Genomic DNA, 12,609 nt, shown 5'->3' on the forward strand with positions numbered 1-12,609 from the left:
ATATCATAGGATTGAATGATGACTAGAACACTAAACCATGAGGCAGCGTCCTATTTAAAAATCAGTTTTCTTGTTAATGGTTTTATCCCATATTAAAAAAATTCATTCAATTTAATGTAGCTACGAATGCCGTGTGAAATCCAGAGTTTATATGTGAATACTGTATTAAGCTGAGTTAGAAAATGTGAGACTCAACATGGGTTATCGATAGGCAATTGGTGCACACTCCTTGCCATCCATGTGGCACCGTAGTGTTGTTGTTATTAATCAGCAAAGCAACAAAAGTAGAATTTGGAAAGATGTCCGAGCTAAATATGGAGCTAAAGAAACTCAGGGAACTGGTAAGCTGACAATTTAACCGGATTTCGTTGTCACGACTGAATGACATTGTCATTGTAGGAACTAAAGACGAAATGTCTTGCAACCAGAATACAAACTACCAAAAATTGCAATGGTGAGCTGGACGTCGATCTGCTTCAGCTTCAAATTGAGAACAAGAAGCTTAAGAACCGTTTGTTTATTCTGAAGAAGGTAATTATTTTTACCTCCGAAGCATGCTTACGGAACTAAAGTGCTATTTTTCTATTCCGTGTAGTCCATAGCTGAAGAATCAACTGCCGGCGGCGTGCAGCCCAAGGAAAGTTCTTCAATCACTGAGCATTTGGAAAGCCTGTTTGCCCAAGCGATTGCATCAGCTTTTCCGGAATATCGAGATACGCCCGTCGTAATTGCACCGGTTAACAGTTCGTCTGCCAAATTCGGCGACTATCAGTGCAACAATGCAATGGGATTGTCGAAGAAATTTAAAGAATCCGGCATTAGCAAGGCGCCGCGTGAAATTGCAACCGAGCTGAAAGGACACTGCCCACCATCGCCAATTATAGAAAAGCTAGAGGTAGCTGGGGCTGGTTTTGTGAACGTTTTTCTGAGCAAGTAGGTATCACTGTGGTTCATATTTCTTTCAATTATATTCATTTTCTATCCATTTCTACAGAGACTTTGCAGCTCTAGCGTTGAGCAATTTATTGCGCGACGGTGTTAAGCCCCCACAAGTGCCGAAAAAACGTGTCTTGGTTGATTTTTCCTCGCCCAACATTGCCAAACAAATGCATGTGGGTCACTTACGATCGACCATTATTGGCGAATCGGTGTGTCGCTTGCTAGAGTTCCTCCAGCACGACGTGATCCGTATCAACCATCTTGGGGATTGGGGAACACAGTTTGGCATGCTGATTGCTCATTTAGAAGATCGTTTTCCCAATTATCTGAACGAAAGCCCGCCTATTAGCGATTTGCAATTGTTCTACAAGGAATCAAAGAAGCGGTAAGTTTCGCAACACTCCACCAAATGAAGAAACTTTCAAATAATGAATAAAATTTCTCCACAGATTCGATGAGGACGAAGAGTTCAAAAAGCGAGCCTACAGTCGCGTGGTTTCGTTGCAAAAGGGCGTGCCAAACTCGATTAAAGCCTGGGAACTCATTTGCAATGTTTCACGCAAGGAATTCCAGACTATCTACGAGAGATTGGACATTAGCATTCAGGAGCGTGGTGAATCGTTCTACCAATCCCGCATGCTGTCTGTGGTTGAATACCTGCGAGGCAAGGGTTTGCTGGAAAAGGATGAAGGTCGTGAGATCATGTGGCCAGACGACACAAAAACCGGCATTCCCTTGACCATCGTGAAATCGGATGGCGGCTTTACCTATGACACCTCCGACATGGCGGCCATCCGTCACCGCGTCGAGGAGGAACTCTGCGATTGGATGATCTATGTGGTTGACTCTGGACAAAGTACTCATTTTCAGACAATCTTCAAAGCTGCCGAACGCTCTGCCATATTGAATCCACGCACCCATCGTGTGGATCATGTCCAGTTTGGCGTTGTCCTGGGCGAAGATGGAAAGAAATTCAAAACTCGATCGGGTGATACTGTTAAGCTTGCCGATTTGCTGGACGAAGGAATGAAACGCTCATTGCAGCAATTGGAAAGCCGAGGACGCGACAAAGTACTCACACCTCAAGAGTTGACCGACGCTCAGGAGTCCTTGGCTTATGGATGCATAAAGTATTCCGATCTGTGTCACAACCGAATTAGCGACTACATATTTTCGTTTGACAAGATGCTTGAGGATCGTGGCAATACCGCTGTTTACTTACTTTATACGTACACACGCATTTGTTCTATTGCGCGAAACTCCGGCGAAGACTTTTCCAATTTGGCTGAAATACTCAAGAAGGTCAAGATCGAACTGGCCCACGAAAAGGAGTGGAAACTAGCAAAGACTCTTCTGAAACTACACGACATACTGATTAAGTGCACAAAGGAACTTTTTCTGCATTTCTTGTGTGAATTCTGCTATGAGGTGTGCACGGTTTTTACTGAGTTCTATGACTCTTGTTATTGCATTGAAAAGAACAAACTTGGCGAAATTATTGAGGTGAACCACAGCCGTATTCTACTTTGCGAAGCAACTGCAGCTGTGCTACGTCAATGCTTTTATATACTGGGCCTGAAACCAGTTTCAAAAATGTAAACTTTCGATTTCTGACATAAAATGGACACGAATAAAAATTTGAATTTTTGAAGCAAAATGGTTTATGTTTGAAAGGATTAGTATTTTGGTTGATATCAGTACTTCAAAAGTGTATCAATAACGACCAGACCATGTGATACGTTTTTAAAAACCTCCTCGGCTAATTTCCCAATTCATTTTTGGTAATTGGGGTTCATTTTTTGCTGTCGTTCTGATAATTAAGAACCTAAGGGACATCGATTTTTTATATCAATTTTACATACCAAGCAGCATACAAAAAAAAAATAAAATAAAGTTTTTTTCTTTTAAAAGATCGTAACTTTTATTGCATGAATTTAATCCATAAGCCGTTTTCTCTCAAATACAAATTTGTTAATAAATTTTATTTTGAGAATGAATAAAGTTTTTAGCTCGTTGAATGGGATTACACATAAATTAAAAAAAGTCACTAAAATTACCTTGGCAGGTGAGAACACGTCAAGTTAGGTCAAGATCGAATAGGTTTGGGAAAAAAGCTTAACAATTTGATGTATCATATGCGATGCTTATTTTTTAGTTAAAATTTATACAAGTTCAAACGTTCTGGCGCAGTTTGGCAAAATCATTATACACCTTTATTCTATTATCTGATCAGAAAAAAAATCCTTGACTAGGTACACGTTTACAGGAAGATGTTAACAGCACGATAACAGCTGTTAGGAATTTACATATTTTGACCAAATTTTGGAGTGTCAGGTGTTCAAAATAAATTGCAAGTGGCTGTTTTCCAAATCAATTATTTTAAAGAATGTTTTCGTGATTGAAATAAGACGGATGCTGTAAGCTGTTAATTGTTAGGTTTTTTACACCACAAAACCTTTATAATCCAATGCAAAAAAATGAGTCTGTCGTGTATTTAACCTTTTCTCAATGAGACAAATCCTCAATCATTATCTCGACATTGTCTTTGCGTGTAAATAAGCCAGTATGAATGTTTCTAAGAATTTCGGTGCTATCCGATATTTAGAAAATGGTTTTCCCAATTGGAAATATTCAGGACAAATTTCCCCTTCAAAATTTTAAAACGCAAAAATAGGTGTTACTTAAAATAAGTTATGTTCGCTTTTTAACAAATATCTTTTTATTCTTGAAAAAAAAAATCGTTTTCAAAGTGCACATAATTTGTTTTTCATAGGTTAAAATAATAACTGATGTCAACAAAACGGTGTAATCGTACTAAAACTGAAAAGCAAGTGAAAACAGTAGCCTGCCCAGTTAGAATAAAAAAATCGATAGTTTTGATATACTTTGTGAAATATCGATGTTCTATCGATGTTTTTTCACTCTACATTATTGCCCATTTCTCGTATATATCGGCATTAATTGTATAACTTTCACACCTCTACCCTGTCTTTCAGTCAGTATTTAGTCAAACAAAATAAACTACATTTGTTAGAGCTTGATAAGAATTCAGTTTGTCTTCTGTGTGTGTGCCCGTCATCAAGCAACAAATCGACGTATTTTTTGGAGTATGCTCGTACATATTTGTAAATTACCGCAAACATACGTGTTCAAATGCAGTTAAATATATAGTTTTATAAAGCGAAAAAGTTGATGTTGATATTCCAGTGCACAAATTTTGTTTATAAAATCTCAGCGTTTTCCACCGATTTTCCATTTATTTAATTATGTTCTTGTTTATGTGGCATATTGCGGCATTGCATGTGTGTATGTGTACTCCCACAGAACGGGAACAATCGCTGCTTAAATAGATATACACAAGTTAAACCCAGATTTCGGGTAACATTCGATCTTGTCTTGTTCTCATAGCAAGTGCATAAAGTAACATTTAATTCGATTTTTCTGCCTACATCTACCGCTGCATAAACGAGAGCAAATTCGTGTACATGTATTAGTCAGTGACTAATTGTTCAAAGCGCAACTCAACATGGCTGACTTTACTGTGGTGAGCAGCGATTGATGATAATGCTGCCTCTTTCTCTTTTCATTTCGAGCATTCACAGTTTTCGCTCTCGCTCTCACCCTCGCTAACGTCAATAAAAAGTGCTGGTAATTTTCCCGTCGAGTCGACGACACACGAACAGCAAAAATACCGATACAAAGGATTAATCGAAAAATTATTTCGTTTTATTTTGTGCAGCACAGAAAAGCAAGAAACAAACATATGTACAATGTGTACAATGTACATCGTCTGTGTTTTTAAGGGCGTCTACGTACATATGTTCGTATGAATCTTTATCTTCGGAGCAACTTTTTCATTCGCTGACGCTGTCACTTTCTATCAACAAAATAATAACGCCCACAATTGAATTTTCCAATTCTTGCCGTATCACTGCTGTCGTTAATGCCTATAATTTAATTTTTTTTTTCTCCGCGCAGCTAAAGTGTTCTAATGGAGACCCAATCTTAAACAAGGAAAACGATTTAAATCGAAAATAACGTTAATAAATAATAAAAAATCGAAACGAATCAAAAACTGTTGAAAAGAGTGTGCAATTAAAACAAAAAGGAAAAAAATCAAAAGCGTTGTTTTTGCAGAGATAATATTTACATTGTAAACGTCTGTCAAAAACTAGACTTCACTTAGTCAAGATGACGCAACCACTGCCCATCCGCTTTCAGGAGCATTTACAGGTGAGTAATAACGCAATATTTCGGGTTTTACATCCATAGGTCTTGTTGGAGCTGCAGCCCTCCAATTGGTCTCCGCACGTTGGTCTGATCAGAACACCCTGCATACCGATTTCACTACGACACGGTTTGATGAGTTCCCCATACATTTTCACGTGGGCAGTTGGTTACCTGTGAAAATGATTTTCTCCGAAAGAGTCGGTTGCTAGTTGCTAGAGCCAATTTAGAAATGTAAATAAGCAATACCTCTTGCGTCAAGTGCAAAGACTACAAGTCACTTTCTAACAAAGACTATATAAATTCTAATCAGAGAATATTTTGTATGGGGAATTCTAGCGGTAGACCCACATTTTTTGGTGTACACATCAAATCAGGATTCTAGTTTAGATCTAATCAGACTTCCGCCTATAAAATGTTATACGATTTCAAGCCTCTCTTTTCTTTTTTGTTATATCTATTATACATAGAGTACATGGGTAAATGCGATTATAATAAATACAAAATACAAATCTGATTAATCAATCTAACAGTATCCGCCTATTTATTTGTTCGTATCATCGAAAGAACATTTAAAAATAACATTTAAAGAGTCTAACTTTGTTGTCCTGTGTGGTGTATTATCTTTGCTTATTATTCTCCCTTTATCTTAAACTAAATACCAAATGTTGTATCTTTCGCATAGCTCACAAATGTCGGGATCAACGCCAATTCATTTTCATTCAGCACGCTCACGATGGAATCGGATAAGTTCATATGCGTGCGGGAGAAGGTTAATGATACTGCCCAGGTGGTCATCATTGACATGAACGATGCAACCAATCCCACTCGGCGTCCCATATCGGCGGACTCTGCGATCATGAATCCAGCTAGCAAGGTCATTGCGCTCAAAGGTAACAAAACAGTGACAGGCTAGCCGACCGACCAACTTCCCGATTTTGGACTACCACATGGGTTGTCCAGTTTCTCTAACTTCCAACTAAGGAGTCCTTTTCTCAGAAATCTCTAAATGCTTTAAAAACCATTTACAAAGTGCGGTCCATTGAAAGTTCTTCAAAGTTTGTTTTTTGTTATAATTAAAGTTGTTACTTGTTTAAAAGAGAAATGACAACTATAAGGCTAAAATAAATTCCAAACTAAAGACGGTTTAAGGTCGGCTGGCATTCGAGACTAGCAAAACGTATTTACTGAATATTTCTTTCAGCGCAAAAGACGTTGCAGATCTTTAACATCGAAATGAAATCAAAAATGAAGGCGCATACCATGAACGAGGACGTTGTGTTCTGGAAGTGGATATCCCTGAACACCCTGGCACTTGTCACAGAGACAAGTGTATTCCATTGGTCGATGGAGGGCGATTCGATGCCGCAGAAGATGTTTGACCGCCATTCCTCGCTGAACGGCTGTCAGATCATCAACTACCGCTGCAATGCCTCCCAGCAGTGGCTCCTTCTCGTTGGCATCTCGGCCCTGCCCAGTCGCGTTGCCGGTGCCATGCAGCTGTACTCGGTGGAGCGCAAGGTGTCGCAGGCCATCGAAGGGCATGCGGCCAGCTTTGCCACCTTCAAAATCGATGCCAACAAGGAGCCGACCACACTGTTCTGCTTCGCAGTGCGCACGGCCACGGGCGGCAAGTTGCACATCATCGAGGTGGGAACGCCGCCGAACGGCAATCAGGCGTTCCCCAAGAAGGCTGTCGACGTCTTCTTTCCGCCGGAAGCACAGAATGACTTCCCGGTGGCCATGCAGGTATCGGCCAAGTACGACACCATCTATTTGATCACCAAGTATGGATACATTCATCTGTACGACATGGAAACGGCCACGTGCATATACATGAATCGCATATCGGCCGATACGATCTTTGTTACCGCACCGCACGAGGCCAGTGGCGGCATCATTGGGGTCAATCGCAAGGGACAGGTGCTGTCCGTGACCGTCGATGAGGAGCAGATCATTCCGTACATTAATACGGTTCTCCAGAATCCCGATCTGGCTCTGCGCATGGCGGTGCGCAACAATTTGGCCGGCGCCGAAGATCTCTTTGTGCGCAAGTTCAACAAACTCTTCACCGCCGGCCAGTATGCCGAGGCGGCCAAGGTTGCCGCCTTGGCGCCGAAGGCCATCCTGCGAACGCCACAGACGATCCAGCGTTTCCAGCAGGTGCAAACCCCGGCTGGCTCGACCACGCCGCCACTGCTGCAGTACTTTGGCATTCTGCTCGACCAGGGAAAGCTGAACAAGTTCGAGTCGCTGGAGCTCTGTCGCCCCGTCCTGTTGCAGGGCAAGAAACAGCTGTGCGAGAAGTGGCTGAAGGAGGAGAAGCTGGAGTGCAGCGAGGAGTTGGGAGATCTGGTCAAGGCCTCCGATCTCACGCTCGCCCTCTCCATATATCTGCGCGCCAATGTGCCGAACAAGGTAATCCAATGCTTTGCCGAGACCGGACAGTTCCAGAAGATCGTCCTCTACGCCAAGAAGGTCAACTACACGCCCGACTACGTGTTCCTGCTGCGCTCCGTCATGCGTAGCAATCCCGAGCAGGGTGCCGGTTTTGCCTCCATGCTGGTGGCCGAAGAGGAGCCGCTGGCGGACATAAACCAAATCGTGGACATCTTCATGGAGCACTCGATGGTGCAGCAATGCACGGCATTCCTGCTGGACGCCCTCAAGCACAATCGACCTGCGGAGGGTGCCCTGCAGACGCGCCTGCTCGAGATGAACCTGATGTCAGCGCCCCAGGTGGCGGATGCGATCCTGGGCAACGCCATGTTCACCCACTACGATCGGGCGCACATTGCCCAGCTGTGCGAGAAGGCGGGTCTGTTGCAGCGTGCGCTGGAGCACTACACCGATCTGTATGACATCAAGCGGGCCGTTGTGCACACACACATGCTGAACGCCGAGTGGCTGGTCAGTTTCTTTGGCACCCTGTCGGTGGAGGACTCGCTGGAGTGCCTGAAGGCCATGCTGACGGCGAATTTGCGTCAGAATCTGCAGATCTGTGTGCAGATCGCCACCAAGTACCACGAGCAGTTGACCAACAAGGCATTGATCGATCTGTTCGAGAGCTTCAAGAGCTACGATGGCCTGTTCTACTTCCTGAGCAGCATTGTTAACTTCTCGCAGGATCCCGAGGTGCATTTCAAGTACATCCAGGCTGCCTGCAAGACCAACCAGATCAAGGAGGTGGAGCGCATCTGTCGCGAATCGAACTGCTACAATCCGGAACGCGTCAAGAACTTTTTGAAGGAGGCCAAGCTGACGGACCAGTTGCCGCTGATCATTGTCTGCGATCGTTTCGATTTCGTTCACGACCTGGTGCTCTATCTCTATCGCAACAATCTGCAAAAGTACATCGAGATCTATGTGCAGAAGGTCAATCCCTCCCGCCTGCCGGTCGTTGTCGGTGGCCTGCTCGACGTCGACTGCAGTGAGGACATCATCAAGAATCTAATCCTCGTCGTCAAGGGCCAATTCTCCACCGACGAACTGGTGGAGGAGGTCGAAAAGCGCAACCGTCTGAAGCTCCTGCTGCCCTGGCTGGAGTCACGTGTCCACGAGGGTTGCGTCGAGCCGGCCACCCACAATGCCCTGGCCAAGATCTACATCGATTCGAACAACAATCCGGAACGCTATCTGAAGGAGAATCAGTACTACGATAGCCGCGTGGTCGGTCGCTACTGTGAGAAACGGGATCCGCACCTGGCGTGCGTGGCCTACGAGCGTGGCCTGTGCGACCGCGAACTGATCGCCGTGTGCAACGAGAACTCGCTGTTCAAGAGCGAGGCGCGCTATCTGGTCGGTCGCCGCGATGCCGAACTCTGGGCGGAGGTGCTGTCGGAGAGCAATCCCTACAAGCGGCAGCTGATCGATCAGGTTGTGCAGACGGCACTGTCCGAGACACAGGATCCGGATGACATTTCGGTGACGGTGAAGGCATTCATGACGGCCGACCTGCCCAACGAACTGATCGAATTGCTCGAGAAGATCATTCTGGACTCGTCCGTGTTCAGCGATCATCGCAATCTGCAGAACTTGCTCATCCTCACCGCCATCAAGGCCGATCGCACGCGCGTCATGGACTACATCAATCGGCTGGACAACTACGATGCGCCGGACATTGCCAACATTGCGATCAGTAACCAGTTGTACGAGGAGGCCTTCGCCATCTTCAAGAAATTCGATGTGAACACATCGGCCATCCAGGTGCTCATCGACCAGGTGAACAACCTGGAGCGGGCCAATGAGTTTGCCGAGCGCTGCAACGAGCCAGCGGTGTGGTCACAGCTGGCCAAGGCCCAACTGCAGCAGGGTCTGGTGAAGGAGGCCATCGATTCGTACATCAAGGCCGATGATCCGAGCGCCTATGTCGATGTCGTCGATGTGGCCAGCAAGGTGGAGTCGTGGGATGATCTGGTGCGCTATCTGCAGATGGCACGCAAGAAGGCACGCGAGTCGTACATCGAGAGCGAGTTGATCTATGCCTATGCGCGCACTGGACGTCTGGCCGATCTGGAGGAGTTCATTTCGGGACCCAACCATGCGGACATCCAGAAGATTGGCAATCGCTGCTTCAGCGACGGCATGTACGATGCGGCCAAGCTGCTCTACAACAATGTCAGCAACTTTGCCCGTCTGGCCATCACGCTGGTCTATCTGAAGGAGTTCCAGGGCGCCGTGGACTCGGCACGGAAGGCCAACTCGACGCGCACCTGGAAGGAGGTGTGCTTTGCCTGTGTGGACGCGGAGGAGTTCCGGCTGGCGCAGATGTGCGGCCTACACATCGTAGTGCATGCCGATGAGCTGGAGGACTTGATCAATTACTACCAGAATCGGGGATACTTTGATGAGTTGATTGCGTTGCTCGAATCGGCACTGGGCCTGGAACGGGCGCACATGGGCATGTTCACCGAACTGGCTATACTCTATTCAAAATTCAAACCTTCCAAGATGCGGGAACATTTGGAGCTGTTCTGGTCACGCGTCAATATTCCAAAGGTTCTGCGTGCCGCGGAGTCGGCCCATTTGTGGTCGGAGCTGGTGTTCCTCTACGACAAGTACGAGGAGTATGACAATGCGGTCCTCGCCATGATGTCCCACCCCACGGAGGCGTGGCGCGAGGGACACTTCAAGGACATTATCACCAAGGTGGCCAACATTGAGCTCTACTACAAGGCCATCGAGTTTTATCTGGACTTTAAGCCGCTGCTGCTGAACGACATGCTCCTTGTGCTGGCCCCCCGGATGGATCACACTCGTGCCGTCAGCTACTTCTCCAAAACGGGCTACTTGCCACTGGTCAAGCCCTATCTGCGTTCGGTCCAATCTCTCAACAACAAGGCCATCAACGAGGCCTTGAATGGACTCCTCATCGATGAGGAGGACTACCAGGGACTGCGCAACTCGATCGACGGGTTTGATAACTTCGACAACATTGCGTTGGCCCAAAAACTCGAAAAGCACGAACTTACCGAATTCCGTAGGATTGCTGCGTACTTGTACAAGGGTGAGTGGTCAATTTGAATGGGCTGGATATTTTAGAACCCCTTGTACTGATCGATTATCGATTATTTGTACAATTCCAGGAAATAACCGCTGGAAGCAGAGCGTTGAACTCTGCAAAAAGGACAAGCTCTACAAGGATGCCATGGAGTATGCCGCCGAGTCCTGCAAGCAGGACATTGCTGAAGAGCTCTTGGGTTGGTTCCTAGAACGCGATGCTTACGATTGCTTTGCAGCTTGTCTATATCAGGTGGATACTTAAAATAAACTAATACCGATTGTGGTTTTTTATTAATCCGGTTTTAATAACTTCATTTTTAGTGCTACGACTTGCTGCGCCCTGACGTAATCTTGGAGTTGGCTTGGAAACACAAAATCGTGGACTTTGCCATGCCCTATTTGATTCAAGTAAAGTCAATCAAATGTTTTATGCAATTACACCGTATTCATTGTGATTATATTGCTTAGGTTCTGCGGGAATACACCTCGAAAGTTGACAAACTGGAGCTGAACGAAGCTCAGCGCGAGAAGGAAGACGATTCTACTGAACATAAAAATATTATACAGATGGAGCCACAGCTGATGATCACTGCTGGACCAGCAATGGGAATTCCACCACAATATGCACAGAATTATCCACAAGGTGCACCGACAGTAACGGCGGCAGCAGGACGCAACATGGGCTATCCCTACTTGTAGAGACTAGATCCAGGAAAATCATCAACACAACTTTAAAAACAAATGTATCAGCATTAAAGGAATACCAATAAAATAAGTGAAATAATCTATTAAATTGCATGTGCGCCAAAAATTACCAAAACGAAAACCACACCGTAAATATAAATTCAAACATTGTTAGATTAATGCAATGCAATTAACGATCCAATTTTGGGTTTCTTTGTAGACAGTATAAAATTATATGTTTTGATAATTACAGCACTCTTTATTCAAATATAACAGAATATATTACTTTTTATCATAATTAACGACGTTATTGTCAGTCGATTAAAGTATTCTTTTCAATTGCAGAGGGTTTCTTTAAGGTTGGATTTTGTTTGCAATAATTCGAAAACCAAACAATATTATTTTTAAGGTTGAGACGTTGCAGTTTTGTTTCAAAATATCTCTGCTTTGAATTTCAAATGAACAAAATGATGATTGTGGAGAGTGAATTGACCATTTGTATACAAATGTATACCCTTTTAGCGGGTACTATAATCAGAGGTTTACAGCGCATATAAAGTTATACATATTCTTGAACAGTTGTGTTGATATAAGCATTTCCGTCCTTCAGTTTTCACGCAATCAGTCTTTCTGCTTTTAAGCTGCCCGGATGAAGCTTTCGCATACGAAAGTGACATAGATAAAAGATAATACCATAAAAACCGATACATTCTGGATGCTTCTAAAAATTAGTCATATAAAATTGCGGAAATTAAATCTTACTTTTGGAATTCGGCCTTAATAAGCGTTATTTTTTAAATTTAAAAGGCGGTGAAAATAAAGTTTAAACAATTTTGCAAAACCAGGAAAAACTGAGGCAGTTCAAAACTCTTTCTGGATTGTATGTATCTTCATTATCGTAGATTTCTTAAAGATTTCTCTATGTTTTTCTAATGCCTTTGTATATCTTTGTATAGCTTGTTCTTTGTGCCTTTCGTCCATAATTAAACAAATTAAATTAACGGAAATCAAGCAACTTTGTATTTTTTAAGATACTACAAATTAAACTCGAATCATTCTCTTTCATCTTTAGCCTTTCTTTTTAGCTTAAAGCTTTCAAAAATCCATTTCAAGCGGGCGACTTTTTTTAGGGTATATTTTTGAAAATGTTCTCCAATTGCTTGTAAATGTATTCTAACTTCCGTTCAGGTTGAAATAAAGATATGATGGTGATCGTATGTTGTATTTGCAGAATTTTCAATCATGTTTGATTTAAGA

At 43.8% G+C, this 12,609-nt stretch overlaps 2 protein-coding genes across 3 annotated transcripts; both read left to right on the forward strand.

The window, feature by feature from the left end:
- The first annotated feature begins 223 nt into the window (after positions 1–223).
- Positions 224–2,596, forward strand: LOC108134936 (probable arginine--tRNA ligase, cytoplasmic). Its single transcript, XM_017255459.2, has 5 exons — positions 224–341; positions 400–531; positions 596–933; positions 995–1,324; positions 1,389–2,596. Exons 1-5 carry the CDS (start codon positions 300–302, stop codon positions 2,536–2,538), a joined length of 1,992 nt encoding a protein of 663 aa, XP_017110948.1. The 5' UTR covers positions 224–299; the 3' UTR covers positions 2,539–2,596.
- Positions 2,597–3,932: 1,336 nt separating this feature from the next.
- LOC108134851 (clathrin heavy chain) lies at positions 3,933–11,461 on the forward strand. 2 transcript variants are annotated; one of them, XM_017255315.2, is made up of 7 exons: positions 3,933–4,046; positions 4,918–5,172; positions 5,852–6,059; positions 6,371–10,672; positions 10,752–10,918; positions 10,990–11,076; positions 11,137–11,461. In XM_017255315.2, exons 2-7 carry the CDS (start codon positions 5,131–5,133, stop codon positions 11,365–11,367), a joined length of 5,037 nt encoding a protein of 1,678 aa, XP_017110804.1. In that variant the 5' UTR covers positions 3,933–4,046; positions 4,918–5,130; the 3' UTR covers positions 11,368–11,461. The 2 variants fall into 2 exon arrangements, with proteins under 2 accessions (XP_017110804.1, XP_017110806.1); XM_017255317.2 differs by having other exon boundaries at positions 3,941–4,064.
- The last annotated feature ends 1,148 nt before the right edge of the window (positions 11,462–12,609 follow it).

This window comes from Drosophila elegans, unplaced genomic scaffold (assembly GCF_018152505.1).
Source record: "Drosophila elegans isolate 14027-0461.03 unplaced genomic scaffold, ASM1815250v1 contig_149, whole genome shotgun sequence".
Lineage (NCBI taxonomy): Eukaryota > Metazoa > Arthropoda > Insecta > Diptera > Drosophilidae > Drosophila > Drosophila elegans.

Excerpts from the sequence above, each read along its gene's own strand:
- LOC108134936 (XM_017255459.2), top strand. The coding sequence starts at position 300 with ATGTCCGAGCTAAATATGGAGCTAAAGAAACTCAGGGAACTG. Across the intron at positions 342-399 it reads TAAAGAAACTCAGGGAACTG|GAACTAAAGACGAAATGTCT; the intron begins GTAAGCTGACAA and ends TTGTCATTGTAG. Across the intron at positions 1,325-1,388 it reads TACAAGGAATCAAAGAAGCG|ATTCGATGAGGACGAAGAGT; the intron begins GTAAGTTTCGCA and ends ATTTCTCCACAG.
- LOC108134851 (XM_017255315.2), top strand. The coding sequence starts at position 5,131 with ATGACGCAACCACTGCCCATCCGCTTTCAGGAGCATTTACAG. Across the intron at positions 5,173-5,851 it reads GCTTTCAGGAGCATTTACAG|CTCACAAATGTCGGGATCAA; the intron begins GTGAGTAATAAC and ends TCTTTCGCATAG. Across the intron at positions 11,077-11,136 it reads CCATGCCCTATTTGATTCAA|GTTCTGCGGGAATACACCTC; the intron begins GTAAAGTCAATC and ends TATATTGCTTAG.